The 26,518-nt window shown below is 43.5% G+C and overlaps 1 protein-coding gene across 2 annotated transcripts in view; it reads left to right on the forward strand.

The window, feature by feature from the left end:
* LOC139389650 (collagen alpha-1(XXVII) chain B-like) overlaps window positions 1-26,518 on the forward strand; it is a 100,194-nt gene that overhangs the window by 70,347 nt on the left and 3,329 nt on the right. For both annotated transcript variants that reach the window (XM_071136518.1, XM_071136519.1), the window contains exons 23-57: window positions 96-149; window positions 1,706-1,750; window positions 1,974-2,027; window positions 2,826-2,879; window positions 3,773-3,826; window positions 4,969-5,022; window positions 11,296-11,349; window positions 11,791-11,835; window positions 13,280-13,324; window positions 13,570-13,623; window positions 17,167-17,220; window positions 17,345-17,398; window positions 17,603-17,656; window positions 18,022-18,075; window positions 19,391-19,498; window positions 19,804-19,857; window positions 20,168-20,275; window positions 20,373-20,426; window positions 20,930-20,983; window positions 21,997-22,053; window positions 22,166-22,219; window positions 22,323-22,376; window positions 22,553-22,606; window positions 22,782-22,835; window positions 22,963-23,070; window positions 23,202-23,309; window positions 23,503-23,610; window positions 23,742-23,795; window positions 24,606-24,668; window positions 24,903-24,956; window positions 25,062-25,097; window positions 25,665-25,718; window positions 25,870-25,893; window positions 25,993-26,058; window positions 26,314-26,485. In XM_071136518.1, the coding sequence (XP_070992619.1) occupies window positions 96-149; window positions 1,706-1,750; window positions 1,974-2,027; window positions 2,826-2,879; window positions 3,773-3,826; window positions 4,969-5,022; window positions 11,296-11,349; window positions 11,791-11,835; window positions 13,280-13,324; window positions 13,570-13,623; window positions 17,167-17,220; window positions 17,345-17,398; window positions 17,603-17,656; window positions 18,022-18,075; window positions 19,391-19,498; window positions 19,804-19,857; window positions 20,168-20,275; window positions 20,373-20,426; window positions 20,930-20,983; window positions 21,997-22,053; window positions 22,166-22,219; window positions 22,323-22,376; window positions 22,553-22,606; window positions 22,782-22,835; window positions 22,963-23,070; window positions 23,202-23,309; window positions 23,503-23,610; window positions 23,742-23,795; window positions 24,606-24,668; window positions 24,903-24,956; window positions 25,062-25,097; window positions 25,665-25,718; window positions 25,870-25,893; window positions 25,993-26,058; window positions 26,314-26,485 (2,227 nt within the window). The remainder of the gene's footprint in view (window positions 1-95; window positions 150-1,705; window positions 1,751-1,973; window positions 2,028-2,825; window positions 2,880-3,772; window positions 3,827-4,968; window positions 5,023-11,295; window positions 11,350-11,790; window positions 11,836-13,279; window positions 13,325-13,569; window positions 13,624-17,166; window positions 17,221-17,344; window positions 17,399-17,602; window positions 17,657-18,021; window positions 18,076-19,390; window positions 19,499-19,803; window positions 19,858-20,167; window positions 20,276-20,372; window positions 20,427-20,929; window positions 20,984-21,996; window positions 22,054-22,165; window positions 22,220-22,322; window positions 22,377-22,552; window positions 22,607-22,781; window positions 22,836-22,962; window positions 23,071-23,201; window positions 23,310-23,502; window positions 23,611-23,741; window positions 23,796-24,605; window positions 24,669-24,902; window positions 24,957-25,061; window positions 25,098-25,664; window positions 25,719-25,869; window positions 25,894-25,992; window positions 26,059-26,313; window positions 26,486-26,518) is intronic.

Consider the following 26,518-nt stretch of genomic DNA (forward strand, 5'->3'; position numbering starts at 1 on the left):
ACGGTACTAGGACGGTTATCTTTAGGGCAGATGAGGATTCTACTGTACTGTTTGATGAGGTTCAGTACTATGGTTCATGTATGTTTTCTGTTCAGGGCAGACCTGGAAGGCAGGGATTCCCAGGGAAAACAGGTCCCGAAGGACTGAAGGTCAGATTCTATTAACGTAATGCACCATCCATCTGCCGGAGTCTATCACTCTCTCTCTATCACTCTGTCTGTTTATCACTCTCTCCCTCTATCACTCTCTCCCTCTATCACTCTCTCTCTATCATTCTCTCTCTATCACTCTCTCTCTATCACTCTCTCTCTATCACTCTCTCTATATCACTCTCTCTCTCTATCACTCTCTCTTTCTATCACTCTCTCTCTCTATCAATCTCTCTCTCTATCACCCTCTCTCTCTATCACTCACTCCCTCTATCACTCTCTCTTTCTCCCTCTATCACTCTCTCTCTATCACTCTCTCCCTCTATCACTCTCTCACTCTCTATCTCTCTGTCACTCTCTCACTCTCCCTCTCTCTCTCTATCACTATCTCTCCATCCATCTGCCAGAGTCTATCACTCTCTCTCTATCACTCTCTCCCTCTATCACTCTCTATCTATCACTCTCTCCCTCTATCACTCTCTCTCTCTATCTCTCTCCCTCTCTCTCAATCACTCTCTCTCTATCACTCTCTTTATCACTCTCTCTCTCTATCACTCTCTCCATCCATCTGCCAGAGTCTATCACTCTCTCTCTCTATCACGCTCTCTCTATCACTCTCTCTGTCTCTCTCTCTCTCAATCACTCTCTCTCTATCACTCTCTCTATCACTCTCTCTCTATCACTCTCTCTCTCTATCTCTCTCTCTCTATCTCTCTCTCCTTCTATCACTCTCTCTCTCTATCACTCTCTCCCTCTATCACTCTCTCAATCTCTCTATCAATCTCTCGATCTTTCTCTCTCTCTTTATCACTCTCTCTCTATCACTCTCTCCCTCTATCACTCTTTCTCTCCATCAATCTCTCCCTCTATCACTCACTCTCTCTATCACTCTCTCAATCCATCTGCCAGTCTATCACTCTCTCTCTATCACTCTCTCTCTATCACTCTCTTTCTCTATCACTTTCTCTCTCTCTCTATCACTTTCTTTCTCTATCACTCTCACTCTATCACTCTCTCTCCATCCATCTGCCGGAGTCTATCACTCTCTCCGTCTATCACTCTCTCCGTCTATCACTCTCTCCCACTATCACTCTCTCCCTCTATCACTCTCTCTCTCTCTATCACTCTCTCTATCACTCTCTTTTTCTATCACTCTCTGTCTCTATCACTCTCTCTCAATTAAATTAAATTAAATTCAAGGGGCTTTATTGGCATGGGAAACATGTTAACATTGCCAAAGCAAGTGAGGCAGATAATATACAAAAGTGAAATACAATAAAAATGATCAGTAAACATTACACATACAGCACTCTCTCTCTCTATCACTCTCTCTCTCTTCTCAATTCAAATCAAAACGTTTTATTGGCATGGCAAACATATGTTTACAGTGTTGCTCTCTCTCTCTCTCGCTCTCTCATTTAACTGTGTGTAAATTAGATGTCACGTTTCTATTACCAGGGGGACTGGCCTCTAACTAAGCATGTTCTCTCTGACTGATCTGAACTTTAAAAGGTTTGAATCTTTTTCTGAAATGCTAATTTGGTATTCTGCTGTAGGGCGAGACCGGAATAACTGGAGAGGTCGGAAAGCTTGGCGAGAGGGTAAAGGCTCCTCTCTCTCCTCTCTCTCGCTCTCTGTTTGTTTATACTTCACTCTGTGTGTGTGTCTGTTTATGTGTGTCTGTTTGTGTGTGTGTGTGTGCGTCTTTCTCTCTCTTACTGCGTATGTCCATGCGTGTGTGTTTTGCTGTTGCTCCACTGCTCTGCAGGCCATGGTGTAAGTACAGGACTTTGACTGTGTGCTTTCCTGTGTTGGTCTCTGCAGGGGCTGATGGGTTTCATCGGCCCTGTTGGGGAGCCTGGCCTCGCAGGAGAAAAGGTTAGCTGTGTATCTTTGCGTTGGACATTACAGGAAGGCTTTTCAACTGTTGTTTCGGACATATTGAAAGATTCAGATTTGTTATTGCTCTACTTTCCCAGTGGGCAAAGATGGTTGAAATGACGTTATTTCCAAACATTTGTAAGCTGGTCAAAATTAATTATGCCATTTCAACCTGTTTTGCCTGCTTCCTGTTGATGTCTTGTGCTTTAACTACAGATGTAGGATCTTAATTTGAACCAATTGGCTACAGAAAGAAAATAATCTTGCAGCAACAGGAAATGTGAATTATTAAGTGCATTATAATAATAATTTGGTGGGTGCTTATATTTGTCCTATTTCACACGTGCAACAAGTGTGTATTAAAACACGTATGAATTGGCAATGTATTTTTTTGCATATCCCACTGAGACACCATCGGATAGTGGGGTCACAGCCAGGGTCTGCCATTATCAATGGCGAACCGTGAGCAATTTTGGTTAAGTGCCTTGCTCAAGGGCACATCAACAGATTTTTGTCGGTTCGGAGATTCAAACTAGAGTCCAACGCTCTAAACACTAGGCTACCTGCCGCCCTGCTAACTATATTCCCATGGCATCATCATTTTTTAAACCTTTTTTGTGACCTGATCATAACTAACTACAGGGAAAACTCCTGGTCCTACCTATGTGATGCAGGGTCCTCATAGCTGTGTTGGTTTTCCCAGGGGGACGGTGGGGAGATGGGATTTCCTGGACCGCTAGGGGAAACAAACGCAGCTAATAATAAACTAAACTACAGTGCTATATGTTTTTTCAGGGGGACCGTGGGGAGATGGGATTGCCTGGACCGCCAGGGGAAAAGGGGGCGATGGTAAGGAGTAAGTCTGGACCCCGTCTCTATTCCCAGGGGCATTCAACACTATATGGGTAGGACAGGATGTCATTTGGGGGCTTGGAGATGAGCAATGTGGCACTAAGACAGGTAACCTTCTGACTGAGAAAGAGATATGTATAGCTTGTACATCTTGTACGAAATTAAGTTTTTGTTAGTCATACTGTCAGTCAGCTCAACTTCATGTTGGGATGCACTGTAGCGAGGATAGCATTTATGTAGTACATAAATGTGCAGAAGTTTCCAAATGAATAATTTTTATATCTCTTCTTGGTCTCTCAACTCATTACCTAGTATTGTAAATGCTTCACACAGCAGCAAACAGCTGGAAGCCCCATATTGTTTGCATCTACATTATCTTCTCAGCATATTGACTCAAGATGTTCATTGTATAACAACACAGTGCTGCAGCTATTGAGAAGCGATAGAGTAAGGCAGATACAGTTATGTCAGATCTCACTACACTCTTACAAAAAAGGGTTCCAGAAGAGTTTTTTGGCTGTCCCCAAGGGAGAACCCTTTTTGGTTCCAGATAGAACTATGCTGGGTTCCATGTAGAACCCTCTAGGGAAAGGATTCTACATGGAACTCAAAAAGGTTCTACATGGAACCAAAAAGGGTTCTTCAAAGGATTTTCCTATGGGGACAGACGGAAAACTATTTTAGGTTCTAGATAGCACTTTTTTTCCCCCTAAGAGCGTACCTAAACTAACAAACTGTTCAGTCAGCCACATCTTACAGTCTAAAAATACAGCTAACAATTGTCAATAGTCATCAGTTCACTGTCAGTATTAGAGTATGTTAGAAAGGGGTTTTAAATGGGTTTGAAGTATGATGAATGTTTTCATGCTGTTGTTCTGTGTGTCTGTCAGGGTCATCCTGGAACTCCTGGAGAGTGTGGTTCATCAGGACCTCTAGGGATACCAGTAAGTAAAGCCTGTTAGCTTTACACATTTAGTGCCAGTTTCCCAGACACAGATTAAGCATAGTCCTGGACCAGAAAAAAATTTCAGTGGAGATTATTTTTATTCCATGGAATAGTCTTAATTTGGGTCTGGGAAACCGGCCCATAACATTTGGTACCATTTTAAACGTCTTGTGCCCTGTAGATTTACTACAAGAATGAACCCCATCCCACCAGCACTATTCTGAAATAACATCGTTTCTAGTTTGGCATTAGATGCAGCATGGCAGAATGCATTTAGAAGCAAGGCATCACTGCTGTAAACAAACTGAATGAGACATCAAGTTAAAACCTGTTCTATTTGGTACGTTCAGCAGCTTGGCATAGAGTCTGTTTGAGTTTAGTTTAAGTGTCTTCAAAGGTCAGACTTAGCCTCTTAAAACTCTTAGACCCATTCTGGCTCCTCAAGGGTTTGTTGCCTGCCTTGTTTGGAATCCAGCTACGTAAACATAGCCAAGAAAGGTCTGTGATGAGGCCTCACTAATACCGTTTAATCTTCGCTCATTTAGACACTAAAGACAGTTGTACACACGAGGCGTTTGGGAGACATTCCCGACAGCACATACCTTGGTTGATGTTGATGCGAAGTGACAGAAAGACACTCAATCAGTGTCAGGATTGCTCAGTACTGCCATGCCAGCTGTAAACTTTAGCACCTCTGGCTAAGCTAATGCAGCTCCCACCCTTTACCTTTATAGCATGTTTACATGTCTTTAGTCTCCTCATGCCGTGCACCGACATCACACAAGTTGTGTAAAGACATGCCGGTCAGACTCAGAGATGCTTTAGCAAGCTGCGCAGGAGACTGCAGCAGCAGAGTGCATTAGTGTTAACAGCAGAGCATACTCTTCTACTTCTTCTGACCAGGTGTCCTTTGAAAATGACATGCTTCATCTCAGTAGGATCTCCTGTGCAAGCATCACTAAATGCATATCCTTCAGGGGCATGGGATCAGCTCTTTGGTCATGATAGATATGCATTACATTCACTAGCATCCTGTAGACCCAGCTCCTGTCTCATTAGTCAGTCCTGCTACTCGTCTCAGTGAGTGTGGTAACGTTGCTGCCTTGCATCATATAATGTGGTGTGTTCTTCCTCCTGCAGGGTCCAGCCGGTTCGAGGGGTCTCGGTGGGATCAGAGGACCTAAAGGCAGGAGGGTAAGGAACAGGGTGTACTCCTTCAGCATCCACTACTTTCTCTACACGCCATCATTTGTTATGGCTACATTTTTTTATTAATTCAAGCTAGTATCGCTGTGGATGGAAACTTTTCCAGACCTTCGCACGCTAACTATAGATTTGCTATCATGACACCAATGCACAGTCTCACAGCTTCAACTACAAAATAACCCTTGGTAACCCTTTATTGTACAGTTTGATTAAAGGGTTAACTTTTAAATTATAATAAGGCTTGTAAAAATAAACCATAGAAGATGAATGCAATTAAACTCAGTTATTAAGAAACACATTAAGAAATGGAAAATACCCCTCAGCGTCATCTATTGGGACAGTGACCAAAGGCTGCCTAGGCCTGTTAGTAGACTAATATTAGAAACGATCACCAGCTGGTTCTGAGGCAGACATTTTTCAAAGTTAAATAATAATGCCTTATATACATCAGTTATTAAAGCACCGGCAACAAAATCTACTCAAACCTTGCCAGACAGTGATAACTTTTAGATCAGCACCACTACCAACTGGTCCCAGATCTGTTTGGGATCTTGCCAACTCCATTATCAAGCCTAAGAACAAACAGAGACCTAGTATCAAGCCAAACATGTTATGACAATCCCATAAGGAGTTGTCAAGAGAGCAGGCACCCAGGCTAGCAGACTGGCACCCAGGCTAGAAGACTGGCACCCAGGCTAGCAGATTGACACCCAGGCTAGCAGACTGACACCCAGGCTAGCAGACTGACACCCAGGCTAGCAGACTGACACCCAGGCTAGCCAGTAACACAGCAGTACTGGGAACAGAGATGATAGATATCTGTTTGAGAGAGAAGTTTCTGTAACAACAGATTGGACCATTTACTATATAGCATCAGTCCAAGTCCTCCTTTGTTACTTGAGTGTTTACTGGCATATGTTGAGGTTGGACAGCCGTAGTAAGTGTGGTTTTGAATGAGGCTGGAGGAGGAACAACGAGAGTACAGTATACAGTTCTGTCATTGACTCTAACCCCCCCTGGTGTAAGTTATTTTTATACATGACTCTGCAGGCCTCAAGGGATGCATCTCCCCAAATCATATGTCTACAATAACAAAACACATGCTGGCCACCTTGAATCTTTGACCTCGACCATACATCCAGTCTCTTCTTCCTATAAGACCAAGAGCCATAGTATTCACAGAAATGTGCATGGTAGTTTGAACATTTTGGCCATGTTCTGTTATAATCTCCACCCGGCACAGCCGGAAGAGGACTGGCCACCCCACATAGCCTGGTTCCTCTCTAGGTTTCTTTCTAGGTTTTGGCCTTTCATGGGAGTTTTTCCTAGCCAACGTGCTTCAACAGCGACATTGCTTGCTGGGTTTCTGTACAGCACATTGAGATATCAGCTGATGTACGAAGGGCTATATAAATACATTTGATTTGATGATTTGATTTGATTTGAAGAAGTTCAGCAAAAAGGCATGGTCTGGTCGAATGTATACGACGCAGAACAGATCCTGGCGTCCATAGCCAGAGTAGAGAATGGACAAGTGTAGTCAGCTCGGGTTCGAAAGAAACAGGAAGGTTCAATTCCCATGAACTCAGCGGAGAGAGATGAGTAGAGAACCGGCATCACTCAGCAAACTGAATGACTATGTCTAGTTACAGTCTGTCCTGTGCAATGGAACAAAGTAGTTTACCGACATCACAGGTAGACCTGGGCGATATCCGGTTTATTCTGTATACCAGGGTATTTCCAAATATCAACGGTATGTTTTCAATGCCGGGGGGGTTGGGGGCACTCCCGCCTCGCGGGGCCTGCGGGGGTGCGTGCTATGCCACTGCTTATAACTAACACTAAGTTAAGAATAATTATAAGAAATATAAGATGTGTCAAATCAATTATATCCAGCTCAGGGCTCCAGTTATGCATTAAATGGTTGGCTAACTTGCTAGCAAAGTGGCTAGATGTCAAGATCAAGCTTCTTGGTTACAGCAGAGACATTCAATCCCCTCCTAGATCAAGATCCCTTTATTTTGTGCATTTAAATTGTTTTCTATTTGAAATAGCACCCCCTGTGTGCACTTCCAGTAATACCGTATTCCCCGGTATGGTAAAGAAATGGTATGAAGGTATGAAAATCTGCATACTGCCCAACCCTAACGTCCTTTGCTTCACTTTGCTTCACTGAAACATGGCTCACTGGAGAGACTCTATCCGAAGCGGTGCAGCCAACGGGTTTCTCCACGCATCGCGCTGACAGAAACAAACATCTTTCTGGTAAGAAGAGGGGCGGGGGCGTATGCCTCATGGCCAACGTGACATGGTGACATTATCTACCAAGAGAATTCTCTTCGATTATAATCACAGCCGTATATATCCCCCCCCAAGCAGACACATCGATGGCTCTGAACGAACTTTATTTAACTCTCTGCAAACTGGAAACGATTTATCCGGAGGCTGCATTCATTGTAGCTGGGGATTTTAACAAGGCTAATCTGAAAACAAGACTCCCTAAATTTTATCAGCATATCGATTGCGCAACCAGGGGTGGAAAGACCTTGCATCATTCTTACTCTAACTTCCGCGACGCATATAAGGCCCTGCCCCGCCCCCCTTTCGGAAAAGCTGACCACGACTCCATTTTGTTGATCCCTGCCTACAGACAGAAACTAAAACAAGAGGCTCCCACGCTGAGGTCTGTCCAACGCTGGTCCGACCAAGCTGACTCCACACTCCAAGACTGCTTCCATCACGTGGACTGGGAGATGTTTCGTATTGCGTCAGATAACAACATTGACGAATACGCTGATTCGGTGTGCGAGTTCATTAGAACGTGCGTTGAAGATGTCGTTCCCTTAGCAACGATTAAAACATTCCCTAACCAGAAACCGTGGATTGATGGCAGCATTCGTGTGAAACTGAAAGCGCGACTGCTTTTAATCAGGGCAAGGTGTCTGGTAACATGACCGAATACAAACAGTGCAGCTATTCCCTCCGCAAGGCTATCAAACAAGCTAAGCGCCAGTACAGAGACAAAGTAGAATCTCAATTCAACGGCTCAGACACAAGAGGCATGTGGCAGGGTCTACAGTCAATCACGGACTACAGGAAGAAATCCAGCCCAGTCACGGACCAGGATGTCTTGCTCCCAGGCAGACTAAATAACTTTTTTGCCCGCTTTGAGGACAATACAGTGCCACTGACACGGCCTGCAACGAAAACATGCGGTCTCTCCTTCACTGCAGCCGAGGTGAGTAAGACATTTAAACGTGTTAACCCTCACAAGGCTGCAGGCCCAGACGGCATCCCCAGCCGCGCCCTCAGAGCATGCGCAGACCAGCTGGCCGGTGTGTTTACAGACATATTCAATCAATCCCTATACCAGTCTGCTGTTCCCACATGCTTCAAGAGGGCCACCATTGTTCCTGTTCCCAAGAAAGCTAAGGTAACTGAGCTAAACGACTACCGCCCCGTAGCACTCACATCCGTCATCATGAAGTGCTTTGAGAGACTAGTCAAGGACCATATCACCTCCACCCTACCTGACACCCTAGACCCACTCCAATTTGCTTACCGCCCAAATAGGTCCACAGACGATGCAATCTCAACCACACTGCACACTGCCCTAACCCATCTGGACAAGAGGAATACCTATGTGAGAATGCTGTTCATCGACTACAGCTCGGCATTCAACACCATAGTACCCTCCAAGCTTGTCATCAAGCTCGAGACCCTGGGTCTCGACCCCGCCCTGTGCAACTGGGTACTGGACTTCCTGACGGGCCGCCCCCAGGTGGTGAGGGTAGGCAACAACATCTCGTCCCCGCTGATCCTCAACACTGGGGCCCCACAAGGGTGCGTTCTGAGCCCTCTCCTGTACTCCCTGTTCACCCACGACTGCGTGGCCACGCACGCCTCCAACTCAATCATCAAGTTTGCGGACGACACAACAGTGGTAGGCTTGATTACCAACAACGACGAGACGGCCTACAGGGAGGAGGTGAGGGCCCTCGGAGTGTGGTGTCAGGAAAATAACCTCACACTCAACGTCAACAAAACTAAGGAGATGATTGTGGACTTCAGGAAACAGCAGAGGGAACACCCCCCTATCCACATCGATGGAACAGTAGTGGAGAGGGTAGCAAGTTTTAAGTTCCTCGGCATACACATCACAGACAAACTGAATTGGTCCACTCACACAGACAGCATCGTGAAGAAGGCGCAGCAGCGCCTCTTCAACCTCAGGAGGCTGAAGAAATTCGGCTTGTCACCAAAAGCACTCACAAACTTCTACAGATGCACAATCGAGAGCATCCTGGCGGGCTGTATCACCGCCTGGTATGGCAACTGCACCGCCCTCAACCGTAAGGCTCTCCAGAGGGTAGTGAGGTCTGCACAACGCATCACCGGGGGCAAACTACCTGCCCTCCAGGACACCTACACCACCCGATGTCACAGGAAGGCCATAAAGATCATCAAGGACATCAACCACCCGAGCCACTGCCTGTTCACCCCGCTATCATCCAGAAGGCGAGGTCAGTACAGGTGCATCAAAGCTGGGACCGAGAGACTGAAAAACAGCTTCTATCTCAAGGCCATCAGACTGTTAAACAGCCACCACTAACACTGAGTGGCTGCTGCCAACACACTGACACTGACTCAACTCCAGCCACTTTAATAATGGGAATTGATGGGAAATGATGTAAATATATCACTAGCCACTTTAAACAATGCTACCTTATATAATGTTACTTACCCTACATTATTCATCTCATATGCATACGTATATACTGTACTCTATATCATCGACTGTATCCTTATGTAATACATGTATCACTAGCCACTTTAAACTATGCCACTTTGTTTACATACTCATCTCATTTGTACATACTGTACTCGATACCATCTACTGTATCTTGCCTATGCTGCTCTGTACCATCACTCATTCATATATCCTTATGTACATATTATTTATCCCCTTACACTGTGTACAAGACAGTAGTTTTGGAATTGTTAGTTAGATTACTTGTTATTACTGCATTGTCGGAACTAGAAGCACAAGCATTTCGCTACACTCGCATTAACATCTGCTAACCATGTGTATGTGACAAATAAAATTTGATTTGATTTGATTTAATCAGACGGCTGACTGGAATTTACATGGGATAAGTGACCTATAATTGCTGTCCTATCAGCGATGTCCTCTCCTCACAAACGTTGAGGCTAGTTCACTGCATATGACTAAGCCTGTATTTTTCTCCTTCAAACAGAACATGCTTTCTTCAATGCCAGAATGGCTTTTTATATTTGATGCACCCATGCTAGATGCTTTAAGCACATGGATCATTTTCCTTTATCAAATTTGTGAAACTGTTCACTTATATTTTGAGTTTCTCTGCAGGAATCCTAGGCATTGATATCTAGTTGTTTCGGTCCAGATTATTTAGCAGTTGGTATTTGAAAGGTCATGGCTTCTCTGTGTGACACTGTCCCCAATGTTCAGCTGAATACTGTGGCCATGTGATCATGGAAAGATGACGGGAGCAGAATCGAGACATCAGTGTGCATTTTACTGTATAGGTCACAAGTGGCTTTCGGAGAAAACCCCTAGCGTTTACAGCACCGACCAGTCACCTCTCCCTCTGTGTCTCCAACCATAGTCGCATGTTTAAAACTGTCTCTAATAATCACTCTTTCCTCTCTGTAACCACGGTACCCACCACATTCATGGGAAGTGCCTAAATGAAATATGAAATTGTTTTTTTAAGCAATTCCTCAAATTAACACAATTGCAGTAGAATGGGAACATTTAAACGTTTATGTTAGACCACATTTATTGCTGTTAAACGCCTTTCTGGCTGAAGAGCTCTACATGAAGAAGAGGACACTTTATATTCATTCAATTAGTCTCTCCTGACTCTCTCTCTCTCTCTCTCTCTCTCTCTCATATATATATATATATATCACTCTCTCGCTCTCTCTCTCTCTCACTCTCATATATATATATATATATCACTCTCTCTCTCTCATATATATATATATATATATATACATATCTCTCTCTCTCCCTCATATATATATATATATATACATATATCACTCTCTCTCTCTCTCTCTCTCTCTCTCTCTCTCTCATATATATATACATATATCACTCTCTCACTCTCTCTCTCATATATATATATCACTTTCTCTTTCTCTCTCTCGCTCTCTCTCTCATATATATATATATCACTCTCTCTCTCACTCTCTCTCTCTTGCTCTCTCCTTCAGGGTCCGAGGGGTCCTGACGGTCCAGCTGGGGAGAAGGGGTCAGTTGGAGGAAAGGTGAGGATGGGGTTAAAAGTTCAGAGGTCACACTATTGGCTGTTCTGCTGCATTGAGCTCCTCAGTTATGAAACACTATGACTTTATTCCCCAATGAACACACCAACCACAGCCAATGGAAAACATGGATACTGCAATGCTGCATCTGTTTGTGCCTTAATTTGGTACTTAAATATGTCCATATAATAGGTTTAAATGTGGCTTTGTTCACAAGTCTTTTATTGCTTTCATTATTTTCAACATCTGAAGGACACTTTCTGGGACATGATCTTCTTTTAGGGATATTTTCTTTGCCAACTTTGGGAAACTTTTAATTAAAATGATTGTAAACTGTTTGTGGCATTCTTAAAGACAAGACTTCTTGGGTATTGTGTCTGTCTGTGTGTGTCTGTCTGTGTTAGTAAGACCAGAAGTGACATTGCCAAATTTGTTTTTCTACAGGGTCCCGATGGTCCACCAGGAAAACTAGGCTTCCCAGGGGAGATGGTATGTAGTATGAGCAGTTTTAAGACCGTTACGTTTTTAATAACAGTTTTTGCTCATACCCTCCCACTCTGCCCAGTTATTGGCCGTGTCCAACCCATGGACCTTTGGGTATATGCTTTCCTACCTCACATGACTACTTTGCCATCCCTGGAAATGAATAATATAGTACGATGAGCCTATGGGTGTTTCTCAAAACGCATACTACCTACTTCCTTCCACGTGCACCAAATTGGAGCATGGGAGTGTAGGAGATGAGTCCAAATCAAAAGTATGCAAAACAGAGCACAGAGGAAACTTCTCGGATGCTTACTCCGTTAGCATATCGATGCAAGCCTCAACCGAAAGTATGCACCTAAATATGCCGCAACCGCGTAAAACCATGTTAATTGAGTTGAAGCAAGAGAAAATAAGCTCAGACTTTGGAATGAAATGTTTCCCATTCACATGTTACCTAACTACAATATTTTATCTTAATACGTTAATTTATTTATGTTATTTTATTTAACTAGGCAAGTCAGTTATTAAGAAGAAATGTGTATTTACAATGACGGCCTACACTGGCCAAACCCTGATAACACTGGGCCAATTGCGCACCGCCCTATGGGACTCCCAATCACGGCTGGTTGTGATACAGCTTGGATTTGAACCAGGGTGTCTGTAGGGACACCTCTAGCACTGAGATGCAGTGCCTTCGACCGCTGCGCCATAATGTATTAATATCGGCATGTTTAGATCGCATAGCCCATAGTAACTCAACAGGCCTAACATTAACTGGCTCGCTACTACTGTAGGCTATTTGGAAGCCAGCTACCCACGTATAATTGACATCTACTTTGCATATCATTCGTTTTATGTGATATTTGCTTGTTAAACTCTCTGATTGTTGGATTATTACGATTATGTAGCTGACTGATAGTTATGAAGTAGAACATTTGCTTTGTGTGTATCTTGTTTGGTCTCTATTGTTGCCATTGTCTTGGCTGGAAGAGGTACAGTGAATGGGGAGGTGTAGCGTGAGGTAATACAGTAGGGGGAGTGCTGCTCAAATGTTTTGCTTTATGCGTTATCCACACTCTCGTCCTCACAAGTATGTACCCAAGAGAATGTCCTCAGAGAATGCACTCGGAGCGTGAGTATGGAGCACGGTAGTATGCATATTGACAAACACGCTAGTCCCCATTCATACTACATTCAACTTGTGAATACATTTACATCAGCGGTTCCAATGGCTCATTTAGTTAGAGTACAATGCTGGTAAGATTCAATGTTAAAGCTGTCGATTTGATTCCCACATGGGACATTCACATTGAATATTAATGTCAACCATGTGCCACTTTACATAAATGTGTCTGCAGTGCTAAATGACCATAATATTTCAGCTAAATGACCATATTATGTGTTTATTATTTAAAACCCTTGTTCTTTCTGTGTTATTTTGCTCCAGGGAAAGATTGGGGAGCCTGGGGAAGCTGGGCCTAAAGGATTTCCAGTAAGTGATTGGGCTAACAGAGTGCTGTTTTAGGTTAGTCATGACTAGGGTGGACACCTGTTGGGGGAAACCATTAGCAATTGGAAAAGAGAGGCTTGTGTGTAGCATGTTGGACATTACACTTAAATATGAATGTAAGAGTAATGTATTGGTGTAACGAATGGGATGGAATGTACTGGATATAGTAGAAAATGGACTTGCACTAAACTATCTCCATTCCTTACAATGGGTTTGTAATATTCCAGGGTCGCAAAGGACCCTCAGGATCTCCAGGTGCCAAAGGAATAGCAGGAGAGCCGGTAAGTTCTTTTACCTCTAAATCATCTCCCAAATCAAATCAAAGTTTATTGGTCGCATACACAGTTTAGCAGGTGTTATAGTGGTGCATTGAAAAACGTACCTTCTATCAATGCAGTCAAATCTCAAACAATTAAAATATTTTTAAAAATAAAGAAAAAAAAGGCGGCAAATCCAATCAACATCCAAAATAGCCCTGTAGCAGTATCAAAATGCAATCTATACATATGTACACCGGGGGAATTGACATAAGATATACTAGGAATGCTATGTACAGCAGTAGATATATTAGGAGGTATGTCAAGAATCCAGAATAGAAATGAATATGCAGTGTGTATAAACAGTATAACTAAAATACAATGTACAGTAGTAGTAATATCAGAATAAGCTATGTCGGGGATACAGTATTTAAATACACAGTGTGAAACGGGAAGTGACCAGAGTTTCAATGTCTCTACAACATGGGACAGCAGTGTTGGCTGTGAGTGTGAGTGTGTGATAGCTTGTGACGGCTATTGATGGCTGTCTGATTGCCTGGTAATTGAATCCGTTTTTTAGTCTCTCGGTCTTGGCTTTGATGGATCTGTATTGTCTTCGTCTGTCGGGCGTCAGCCGAGTGAACAGTCCGTGGCTCGGGGGACTGAGGTCCTTGATGATCTTCTTGGCCTTCCCTTGACACCGAGTGCAATAAGATGCCCCGAAGGGCAGGCAGCATGACCCGGTGATGCATTGGGCTTGAGGGTGGAGCAGTTGCCGTACCAGGTGGTGATGCAGCCCTACTGAATGCTCTCAATGGTGCATCTGTAGAAGTTTGTGAGGGTCTTAGGGGACATACCACATTTCTTCAGCCGTCTGAGGTTGTAGAGGCACTCTTGTGGCGAGACCATTTCAGGACCTCAGTGATGTGCATGCAGAGGAACTTGAAGCTTTTGACCCTATTCACTGTGGCCTGTCGATGAAGATGGGGACATGCTCCCTCTTCTGTGTCCTGTAGTCCACGATAAGCTACTTCGTTTTGTTGAGAGAGAGGTTATTGTCTTGGCACCACTGTCGCGTTGTTGTTGGTGATCAGGCCTACCACTGTTGTGTTGTCAGCAAACTTATTGATTGAGTTGGAGTTGTGCGTGGCCACACAGTCATGGGTAAACGGGGAGCACAGGAGAGGGCTGAGCACACACTCCATGGGGGCCCCTGTGTTGAGAATCAGTGTGGTGGAGGTGTTGTTGCCTACCCTCACCACCTGGGGTCAGCCCGTCAGCAAATCTAGGATCCAGTTGCGCAGGGAGGAGTTTAGCCCCAAGGCCCTGAGCTTAGTGACAAGCTTAAAGGGCACTATGGTTTCAGAAGCTGAGCTGTAGTCAATTAACAGCATTCTCACATAGGTAATCCTCTTGTCCAGGTGGGATAGGGCGGTGTGCTCTGCAAGGGGAATTGCACTGTCCATGGATCTGTTGGGGTGGTATGCACATTATAAGTGGGTCAACGGTGTTGGGTATGGTGGAGAAGTGAGTGCTACAGGGTGATAGTAATTTAGTTCAGTTACCTTGGCTTGCTTGGGTAGAGAAACAATGTTCGCCATTTTTAAGCAAGTGGGGATGATAGACTGGGATAGTCGAGATTGAAAATGTCCATAAACACTCCAGCCAGCTGGTCTGCCCATGCTCTGAGGACACAGCAGTATTGCGAGTGTTAACACGCTTGAAGGTCCTCCTCATGTTGGCTACAGAGATCAGGAGCCTGCAGTCCTTGTGATCAGTGGGGACCCATGACAATGGCTCTGTGTTGTTTGTTCTGTTTATACTCCTCCGTGTTTCCAGTCACTTTACTGTTGTTAAATGTAATGGTTTGCGCTTTAAGTTTTTCACGAATGATACCATGTATCCAGTTTTTTTGGTTTGGGTATGTTCTAATCGTCACTGTAGGAACAACATCCTTTATTCACTATGCACCCAGAGACAGTGTAGTTAGTTAGTTAGTGTAGTCGTCAACACTATTCCCAGAGGAGGCCCGGAACATATCCCAGTCCGCATGAGCAAAACAGACCGTACATTAGCTAGTAATATACTAGGGCATGGAGGTTGGTTTGCCCTTTTCCTTAATTGGACTAGAACTCCAGCTCTCCTTCCCCTCCTCTGGCGGGGTCTTTTTGGAAAAGTGGCTTCCGTGATGAAGATAACTGCTTTGGGTAGTCTAGACAGAGGATTCCACACCGGAAAGTCAAATTTGTGGTGAGTAATCTCCGATCTGATGTCCAGAAGTGTTTGTCGGTCATAGGAAATAATACTAGAACCTTTCTGATCAAATAAAGTACAAAATAACACACACACAAAAAAAGACTACAAAGTTGGCTGGGAGCTTGCAAAAGGGCGACCATTGTAGGTGCCATCTTGATGTTTTACCCTGCCAGGCCTAACTGTCTCCAGCCCAGTCAGGGATACGGGTGTTATTTCCTATATTTAAATTCCTATAGAGCTTAACACTTGCTGCCACATCAGTTTTGCATGATAATTCACCTTCAAGCCAGGAAGCTGTCTGATTTCATTACTATTCCTGACTGTGTTTACCATAAGGTCTCCATACACCTGCTGGTAATCATTCTGCCTATGGTTAGGATCTGTGAAGCTTGAAATCAGGGGTTTTTGGACCCAACCAACATCTTAGAGAAGAGGTGACTAGGGGCATTGGACAGACTTAAGTGTGCACTTGTCTCTACAGTACATCTTCAATCCGACAGCTGAAATGGTGCAGCTTCTGCTTGAGCAGCCCAGGGAAGCTTCATCCTGCATCCTGTATTATGTAACGGGAAGAGAGAGGGAGAAAAAGGGGGAGAGAAAGAAACATAGAGAGACAGATATATATATATATATATAGAGAGAGACATAGATATATATATATATATATAGAGAGAGAGAGAGAGACATAGAGAGACATAGAGAGAGACATAGAGATATATATATATATATATATAGAGAGAGAGAGACATAGAGAGAGAGAGATAAATATATATATAGAGAGACATAGAGAGAGAGATAAAAATATATATAGAGAGACATAGAGAGAGAGATAAAAATATATATAGAAAGACATAGAGAGAGAGAGAGATAAAAATATATATAGAGAGACATAGAGAGAGAGATAAATATATATATATATAGAGAGAGAGACATAGAGATATATATATATATATAGAGAGAGAGAGAGACATAGAGAGAGAGAAAATAATACGGAGAGAGAGAGGACAAGATCAGAGTATTCACTAGTTTCCACCACATTCAGAAGCTTTGACTCTGTGTTCTAAGACACCAGGAGAGGGTCTGCATCTTAAGTCCAGATGAACGTATCTCCACCATCCACATGTATATCCTCAACGTCTTTTTCACACTCTATTCTTGCTGCCTTTTTTCACTCACATTAGCTGTTTATCTGCACTGTATTTGTTTGGTTTTACCAGTGTAGTTATCTAGGATACGAAGTGCTTCGCAGGCCAATGTATTTTGGTGCTCTCGGTCATCACATCATACCATGGCTCTGTCTTATCACCATAGGGACTTACTGGGCCACCAGGAACTATGGGTCCACTGGGAGAGATGGGAGTCAAGGTGAGTTACACTATTCTACATAACGTAGTGTGCCATTCTCGTGGTGTAATGTGTTTAGTTCAGGCTCCAGCGACCAATGCCTTGCCCCCTAATTTGATTATGAATGGTAATTGTTCTTTGACAGGGTCCAACTGGAAAGGTTGGGGAGTGGGGACTACCAGGCGAATCAGGAGAGAAGGTAAGATTATACTCTTTAATACTCAACAAGGTACTCACTGTTTGGACACCAGGAAGAGTAGCTGCCTTGGCAACAGCTAATGGGACATATTCACATTTCCAGTAATCACATTTCCAGTAATCGATTCAGTCTATTTATGTTGCACACAGTGTATTGAAATGGAAAGCGTCAATTTGTTCATTTTGTTATTGACCTGTGTGACAGGGTGCCCTCGGACCAGCAGGAAACCTCGGAGAGCAGGGCCTCATCGGACAGAGGGTGAGTACCCCAGAGCACACTTCTTCTACCAATGTTTGGGATTCTTGTAAAAAATCAAATCGAATCGAATCAAATGTTATTGGTAACGTACACATATTTAGTAGATGTTATTGCGAGTGTAACAAAATGCATGTGTTCCTAGCTCCAACAGTGTAGTAATATCTAACAATACACAACAATACACACAAATCTAAAAGATTGAAATTAAGAAATACATAAATATTAGGACGAGTAATGTCGGAGTGGCATTAACCAAAAATGCAGTAGAATACAGCATATACAGTATTATTACAGTATTATTAAAGTGACCAGTGTTCCATAGGTAGTTTGGCCTTATTAACTTACTTTAACCCCCTCTCCTTCAGGGTGAGATGGGGATCGATGGGGATGCCGGACAGAGTGGTCCTGATGGACTCAAGGTAAGAGATGAATAACACTAAGGCAATAATCACTGTGATGAATCCTAACTTGCGTTGAAAGTCTAAGACCAGAGTTGACAGTCATTGTCTCATTGACATCAATAGACGATTTGCCAGTTAGTTATATGTACATATCTCCAGTTAGGGTATGGCTGTTTAACCCCCTAAGGTCGATGTCCACGCCCCCATCAGTTTAAGCTAGAGATGTGTTTTTTTTTGTTGCATTGGATGCGTCTCAATCCGCACCGCATCCTCCCATGTCGCACTTCCGCATCTGCGATGAAAGGTAACAGAGCTAGAGCGGTGCTTGTCAGACCATGAGACGTCCCGAAAATCGGTCTTCTCACAAAATGGTCTGTAGCGTCCGAACAGTTTGGGCAACCCACTAATCTGAGCCGTCTGTGGAAAGGTGAGACTCTCACGAACACGTACGTGCTGGTTCTGCTCTAGGACGCCGACAGGCCTCACAAGACTCGTCGGAAGGTCCACCGGTATCAGTTGAACAAATGAATGGAAGTACAGTACATACTGTTTGGAGACTCTTTCGTGCCAAAAAACAAGGGGTTAAATACATGTGAAAAAACAAATATACAAACGTTTCCTGATCTTTCTTATCTCTCTCGGATATAGAACACTTCAGAACAAACTATTTACTGTTCTATGTAGTGAATCTGTTTTTCAATGCATTTGTATGGGCTAATAGCAGTAAGGCCAAAAATTATCTTTTATCAAATAATTATTTGTTATATTTTGGGGATGCTTCAAGGGGTCTTAAAATTCTAAATCAAATAGCAAAATGATCCTTGTTATGACCTTCTTAAAACAATTCCATATTGCTTAGACAGGGCTCAGACTCTTATGGGTTCATAGCCAGTTCTTAGTAGAAGAGAAGAGCGTGTTTTAGGATAACTGTCACTGTTTTGAACAGCCATTCACAAGAGAATGCGATTCTATCGTCATCAGATGTGATCTAAGCCATGTTCATATGGAGTTAATGAACTGTACTACACTGTTAAACTGTAATTATTTTAAGTCAGACTCAAGTGTTGCATTGTGTAAGATGCTGGCCGTCGTAGAGTTGGAGCTGAATTCTGTTGACGCTGAGTGAAAATAAACAGGGAGCAGGCAGCCGGCCTATTTTGAGCTCTTCCTTCTGGCAGGAGTTGTTATGGAAATACATTGCTGTTCACAAGGGACCCTACCCTTCTCCACTTCGGCCTTGAAAGACCTTGTCTGAATATTTTCTACTACCGCCAACATCTGCACCCATGAAATGTGTGATCAGGTATAATTGTCTTCTTGGTTCTCTGCTCAGGGCGAGAAGGGGGACATGGGACCGGAGGGGGGTACAGGAGAGAGGGGTGACACCGGACTGAAAGGAAAGGAAGGGTCTCCCGGACCTCCTGGCTTAGTGGGAGTGTGGGTGAGTGTCCAAACTCAACCTAACATATTTACATTTCCTGTACTTGACTCTCAGGTTCTCATGAATCAGATTGATGAGTTTCTCACTTCACTTGCTGTTGTTTTAGATGAAATGTTACTCTGCATCTAGTATGCTACAACATGTCAAGGCAAAAAGGATACCAACACACTTTTGTCTCCTGCAAACTGTCTTTACTGAGAATACTGTGGCTGACCATTTTGACCATTGCCTTGTCTTCGTCATAGAGGTTTATTGCTGTTAAAATAAACAGCTGTTGACTTCTGACACCAATAACTGTCTTCCAGGGTCAGGAGGGCAAACCTGGCAAGTTTGGTGAAAGAGGAAAACCAGGAGAGAAGGTATGTATGTCAGCTCAGTTCCTCATGAAGTACGCCTCCTTACACCTGTCACTCTCATTCATTTCATTCACTGAAACCTGTTAGTTGTTTCACCGTACCTTTCTTGGTTTTTAAAGAAAGTTGGATGTCTCCTTATCTGTTATTGTATTCAACAAACATTAGGCATCAATGGCCTCTAGAGCCACTGTGTTGAAAGTGGACATTCAAAATGGAGAGTTGACACTGTAAAACTATCCACACACGAGTTGCCAGTCACTGAAAGTCAACCTTGCTATTTTTGCATGCCTGCTCTATTGCGACCCTTCTCTAGGGCAGCAAAGGTCACATGGGTCACCTGGGAGAGACTGGGGCAATTGGTGAACAAGGAGAAGCAGGATTTCTTGGGCCGAAGGGGTCGAGAGGAACCATTGGACCAGTGGTAAGGAAGGCTCTGTGGATTTGTTCCTAGTTTTTTGACAGATATGTTGGTTTCCTAATGTGCTAGGTCAAAAAGACTGAACATCTGACATTTACAGGGTGCACCAGGGAGAATGGGCCAGCAAGGTGAAACAGGCATCACAGGATACGAGGTAAAATGTACCCCTTACCACATACAATATCCTTCACTCAATATCAACTCAATATGATTCTATATCAATTAAATATAGCCAGATGATCGATCGAGGAAGAGTTATGAAGCATTGCCACCTAGGACATCATCATTGGGCTCCCAAGTGGCACAGTGGTCTAAGGCACTGCATCTCAGCTAGAGGCGTCACTACAGACAACCTGGTTCAAATCTAGATTGTATCACAACCGGCTGTGATTGGGAGTCCAATAGGGCGGCACACAATTGGCTCAGCATGGTCTGTGTTTGGCCGGTGTAGGCCGTCATTGTAAATAAGAATTTGTTCTTAACTGACTTGCCTAGTTAAATAAATAAATCTAACATCTACGGTATCTAAATTGCTGCCTCCAGTGAGTATAGTTTACCTAATGACACATACCATTGAATGCCTCCAAGAAGGTAGCTATTGTTGTTGCCCTGTGTGATGAATAACACGGTCTCTATTGTCCTTCTCTGTGATTGTAGGGCCACACAGGACGGCAAGGCCCACTGGGACCTCCTGGACCAAAAGGTGAAAAGGTACACTTCCCACAGTCCTGTCTGTGTCTAATAGCTCTCTATTTGTGGGTGTCTTGACATGTGTGTCTAGACTTATGGTCTGTGGAGGATTAGTGGTGACAGCCCTAGCACTGTCCATCTCTCTCTCTGTCCTATAGTCAATCCATGTAATATATAAAACTAATGTTAATGTGTGCGATTTAGCAGACACTTTTATCCAAAACGACTGACAGTCGTGTTTGCACACATTTGCATACATACAGTATGTCCCACATATCCCATTATCACATGTTGGTAGGGCTAGGAGTTTCTCCTGAACACATGCCCTGACCAGGATAAACTCCGGGCCCTAGAGATAGGCAATTACTGGGCACTAGAGATAGGCCATTGCTATCAGGAAAAAGTCCTAGCCATATCACATGGTTTCCAGCCACTGAAAGTGACTGAATTCCACGGCTATTTCAGTCTGATTATCCCACAAGAAGCGATTAAATATAATTGATCAATGGTATGCACAATGGCACTTCTCATTAACTCTGGAGAAATTGTATCAAATATAGGTCATTGGCCACAAACTGCTTTCAACTGCTATTGGAATACTCCTTGTCATCATTATTCAGATCAATCATGTTTCAGTTTGATAAATAGGACTTCGATATGAAGTACTCTTTTCTGTTTGCTGGTACACTCGTAATGTTGACCATACTTACTTTCTAATGAGATCAATATTGTGCTACTACTCATAAATTGTTTCGTTTTGGATCCCTGTTCCACTGTTTCCTCCTGTGTTTAGCTGATCCTCATGCACTATGAAATACTACAAGCATTCCACGTCATTCACCGGCCCCTGTAAAGTCCCTGGAACATTTAATGCAATCTAGGTCCCCTTTTTATTGAACGCAACCTATTACATCACCAACAAAAACTATAATTGCTTGGAATATTCCATTGTACTGGAAGGAATATCATGAATTTAACTTTATTAAAATGTTTAATTTTAAAAAAAAAATCTGTTTTCCCTGTATGTTTTCCAGGGTGAACAGGGGGAGGACAGTAAGATGGAAGGCCCTCCCGGTCCACAAGGTGACAGAGTGAGTTCCTCTCATCATGTAGCCCTCCGCCTGCTGTGTACTTTGGTGTTTCTTTGCTAAAATAGATAGGGATCTATATGCTTCATTCTGTTTGGTTCCCATCTGAAACCAGGGTCCTACCGGAGACAGGGGAGACAGAGGAGAATCAGGGGACCCAGGATACCTAGTAAGTGGGACGTCGATTGTATTGTATACGTTAATGTTGTCTCATTTGGAATATATACTTTATACATGGAAACGGCTAACATTAACAAATGTCTATTTCCCAGGGCCAGCCAGGGGTGGACGGATCGAGAGGCAAAGCCGGTGCAACTGGACTACCTGTGAGTAAAATGTTCTGTTTGTGACATGATGAAATGTGTTCTCTCACACTGAATCAAATCAAATCAAATTTGAGACAGTGTCCACATTAGAATATCTACCTATTAAAAAAGGTCAAACTTGTCGTTTGTTTGATTGTTTCATCTTTCATTCGTTCGTTCTTGTTTTTATATTGTAGGGACATCCTGGACCAAGGGGAATACAGGGTCTGAAAGGATCCAAAGGAGATGAAGTAAGGACAAAATACCTCAACAACAACCTAACTGGTGTATCCAGTTTTACCTCACAACACCTGTTTCAACCACTTTGGTACCCCTTTAATTCGATTTGAATGTATTTGGGGCTCTTTTGCTATGTGGTGATGTCATGTTGGAGCTGATGGTCTGTACCTCACTGATCTACTCCAGGGTCAGAAAGGCAAACGGGGCAAACAAGGCGAGTCTGGGACCAAAGGACCACCGGTGAGTGAGATCTTTATCTTTTCATTTTAATACTGCATGTCATTTATTGATTGATTGGTTGATTGATTAATTGATTGATTGTGCTAGAATGCATCTCATATGTAGCATTAATCTCTATCTTTTCCAGGGTCCTGAGGGTCCTCCTGGCCCAAAGGGAGTGGTGGGAAGAGAGGGCCTTGAGGGCCAACCTGGAATGGACGGGCCTCCTGGGAAAGATGGTGACAAAGGAATGAAGGTGAGGAAGGACAGACACCATAACTGTGCATTATTTTCATTGACTGAAATAAGCTGAGTCTTTTGCTACTGTATGATTGGTCTTCTCTGTTAAGCGTCAACCATCCTCAATTGTTTGTGTCCACTCCTTAGGGGGAGCAGGGAGACGACGGAGAGTTTGGTATCATTGGCAAAGCTGGTAACAGTGGTAAAATGGGCGTGCCAGGGCTTCCAGGCGACCAGGGCTCCTTCGGACCCAAGGTGAGAGAGAAGAGAGAACATGCTCCAATGAACTGTGACCACCATGGTTATGTTGTACATGGTCTGAAGGACGAGAAATAAGCACCTGAGCTATTGCTCCATCATAACTTCCCACTCGAGTGTTGAAAGAAATCAACCTTCTCCACACAGTACTGGTTCTGAGTGGTTGTCTGTCCTTGTGTGTGTGTCACAGGGTGAGAGGGGTCTCCCCGGCCAAACTGGATATTCAGGGAAAAAAGGCCACATTGGTGGAATGGGAATTCCAGGAAAACAGGGTGACCAGGGGAACAAAGGACAGCCCGTGAGTAACATAGCAACATTGCTGAGACCGTTTGATTGGTCATCATGACTAGGACATGATAATGATGATGAGGAAGTGCATGACAATGACGACGGTGAGAATGATGAAGATGGTTCCATTTCTCTCCCCAGGGTGACACAGGTGAATCAGGGTACCCAGGGGTTCTCGGGATGTTCGGACCAAAGGTACGCTAGACTTCCCCAACCCATTTCCATCTCACACCTGAGTCACATGATCAAATAACACAGGGCTTTAAACGTGGACCATCAAGAATCAAGTTCTAAGCCGCAAAAAATATGGTTCTAATAAAACACCGGCAAAGAAGCAGAACCCATTTTCAGCGGGAAATCAGGGATCTGCTGGAGATTAATAGGAAAGCTTTAAAGGAATTTAAAGCCTCAAACGATTTGGTAGCGTTTATTGTCTTTGCTCTGAAAGGGATAAATCGAATTAAAGACTGCTGCATTGGGGCAGAAAATCTATCACGGTCCACAAGAAGTTTACTCCACCCACATGTACTGTCACTTAACACCCATAACTTCAGTTACTTTATTACTCTCTAGTGATGTTGCTCTGCAGGTGTTGGGCAGCTAAGAAAACCGAGAAGTTACAGTCTTTACTGAACATTTTTCCTAGAGTGTTCCATTTTGACATACTGTATACACACATTGCACAGAGGAATGTTAGGCTGCTGAGCCTTGGCGTTATGCAGAAGTGGAGATAGACTCTCTGACTTGGCAAATTAGATGTCAAACGCACTGTAGGCTTACTGACTCATCATCAAGACTTATCAAATAATAATTTCCAGTGAAAGAGCTGTTAACTGAAGAAACTTGCAGTGTTGTGTCTCTTGCTGACTGTGTTGCTTACTGTGCATATTACATACAGCCCATATGGTGCAACCTTGCACTCAGTTGGCCTAAGCTTCTATATGAAGTGATACTTGCCTTATTAACACATTGTATCTTATCAACACATATGTTTTATCTTCACAGGGACCTCCAGGAGATCTGGGCCCAGCCGGCATACAGGGACCAAAAGGGCCACATGGCTTGATGGTAAAAGGAGATTCGAAAAATTGTTATTACGTAATTCTCTATGTTTTTCCTGGTCAGGTAACATGGCCTATTTATAGGTTGGAACTTGGGTCAATAGTTCATCCTAGGCTGAAAAACTGGGCATATTAATAACTAAGCAAAAGAGGGCCACCATATTGACAACATATGCCTTGTTAATTCAGATAGCGGCTGCCCTCACTAACAATGTTTATCTTTCTCTCTCTCTCTCTCCAGGGTAATGTTGGTGCCACAGGCCCAGTCGGTATCATCGGCCCCAGTGGTAATACAGTATGTACATCATCATATCTCATACCCCTTATCTGCCAAAGAACATGTTATCACTCAGTTTTTTTGGGGGGGGCGATGGAGTAACTTCCCCTCTCTCTCTCTCAGGGTCCCCAAGGTGACAAAGGAAGTCGAGGGGATACGGTGCGTGTCCTTATTTTTATGAATCATATCCCTTATTCCAGGCCTGGGTTCAAATAGTATTTTGAGTATATACTCTAGCCTGTCTGCCTGGAATTTTAGATGGGCGGGGTTTAGAGTTGTGGCACTATTCTATTGGTCCATTAAGACAGGAAATGAATCACACAAAGTATTTGAAATGATTTCAAATAGTATTTGAACCCAGCTCTGCCTTACACCGAGGCTTAGAGTGATCACAGGACAGAATAGGATGCTTAGTATGGAGACCACACTACTTATCACAGGACAGGATAGGGTGCTTAGTATGTAGAGCACACTGCTTAGAAGAGATTCAGCCTCAACCCCTAAAGCACTTTTCATTTCCCTCAGTGCTTCTGTTTGTTGTTCCACTCACCATGACAACTAGGAATAAGTTGAGACAGAAAGGCTACTTACTGCTTGCCGCTGCTTTACCGTCTGTTGGCAGAGGAGTTTAGATGAAGAGGATCTTGATATTGAGAGGTCAAACTGCAGCATTATGGTCTAGGGGGGTGTATTAATCCAATAGTGTTATTGCTTTTTTACAAACAGGGGGTACAAGGACCAAGGGGCCCTCCTGGTCCTCGTGGACCACCCGGACCCCCAGTAAGTATTTTCTGTTATTTATGTAAAGACTTTGCAATCGTGGTATCACTCATTTTTCAGTTTTTTTTTTATATGCTGCACTATGACTGGACCATGCATTAAGCCCCCCCCCCCCCCCCCCCCCCCCCCTTCTATTTCCATTGTCTTATAGGGTCTCCCTGGTTCTATGCCATTTGTAAGTCTCCTCTATTTACAATTGAACTTTCTCAGAAGCAATGGAGAGGAGTAAGGTGTTTCAGAGTCCATACTTTTGTCTTTTTGTCTTCTCTTCTAGAGAAGGGAGGCTATCGGTGCTGCTTTTCAGCTCATTATTGATTCCCATGCTGCGCTGAGGTCAGAGGTGAGTCACTGTGAGAAGCATCATTTTTCCCTTGGCAAATAAGCAATGTACCCAGTACAATACAGAAAACTTGTATGTTCGTACTGTATGTATGACCAACTCTTACACAAATATTCCATTTGCATTAATGCATGACAAAAGTATGGTTACCCTCATGCTTCTCAAGCCATGTCATTTATCACTCTCCAATGGTGGCTGGCTGTTTGTGAAGATTTGGTGCTCAGTGTGTGACCGTTTGTCTCTTATTATTTCTAGAGTTACCACGACATGGACCTGCCCATGTTGGACCACCAGGGTACAGAGATATTCAAGACCCTCCACTACCTCAGCACCTTGATCCAGAGCCTGAAGAACCCACTAGGAACCCACGACAACCCCGCGCGCATCTGCAGAGACCTCAAAGACTGTGAACAGAGGATGAATGATGGTGAGGAAGGCACAAACGTCATCTGAGATACAG

Source organism: Oncorhynchus clarkii, chromosome 30, assembly GCF_045791955.1.
Source record: "Oncorhynchus clarkii lewisi isolate Uvic-CL-2024 chromosome 30, UVic_Ocla_1.0, whole genome shotgun sequence".
NCBI lineage: Eukaryota > Metazoa > Chordata > Actinopteri > Salmoniformes > Salmonidae > Oncorhynchus > Oncorhynchus clarkii.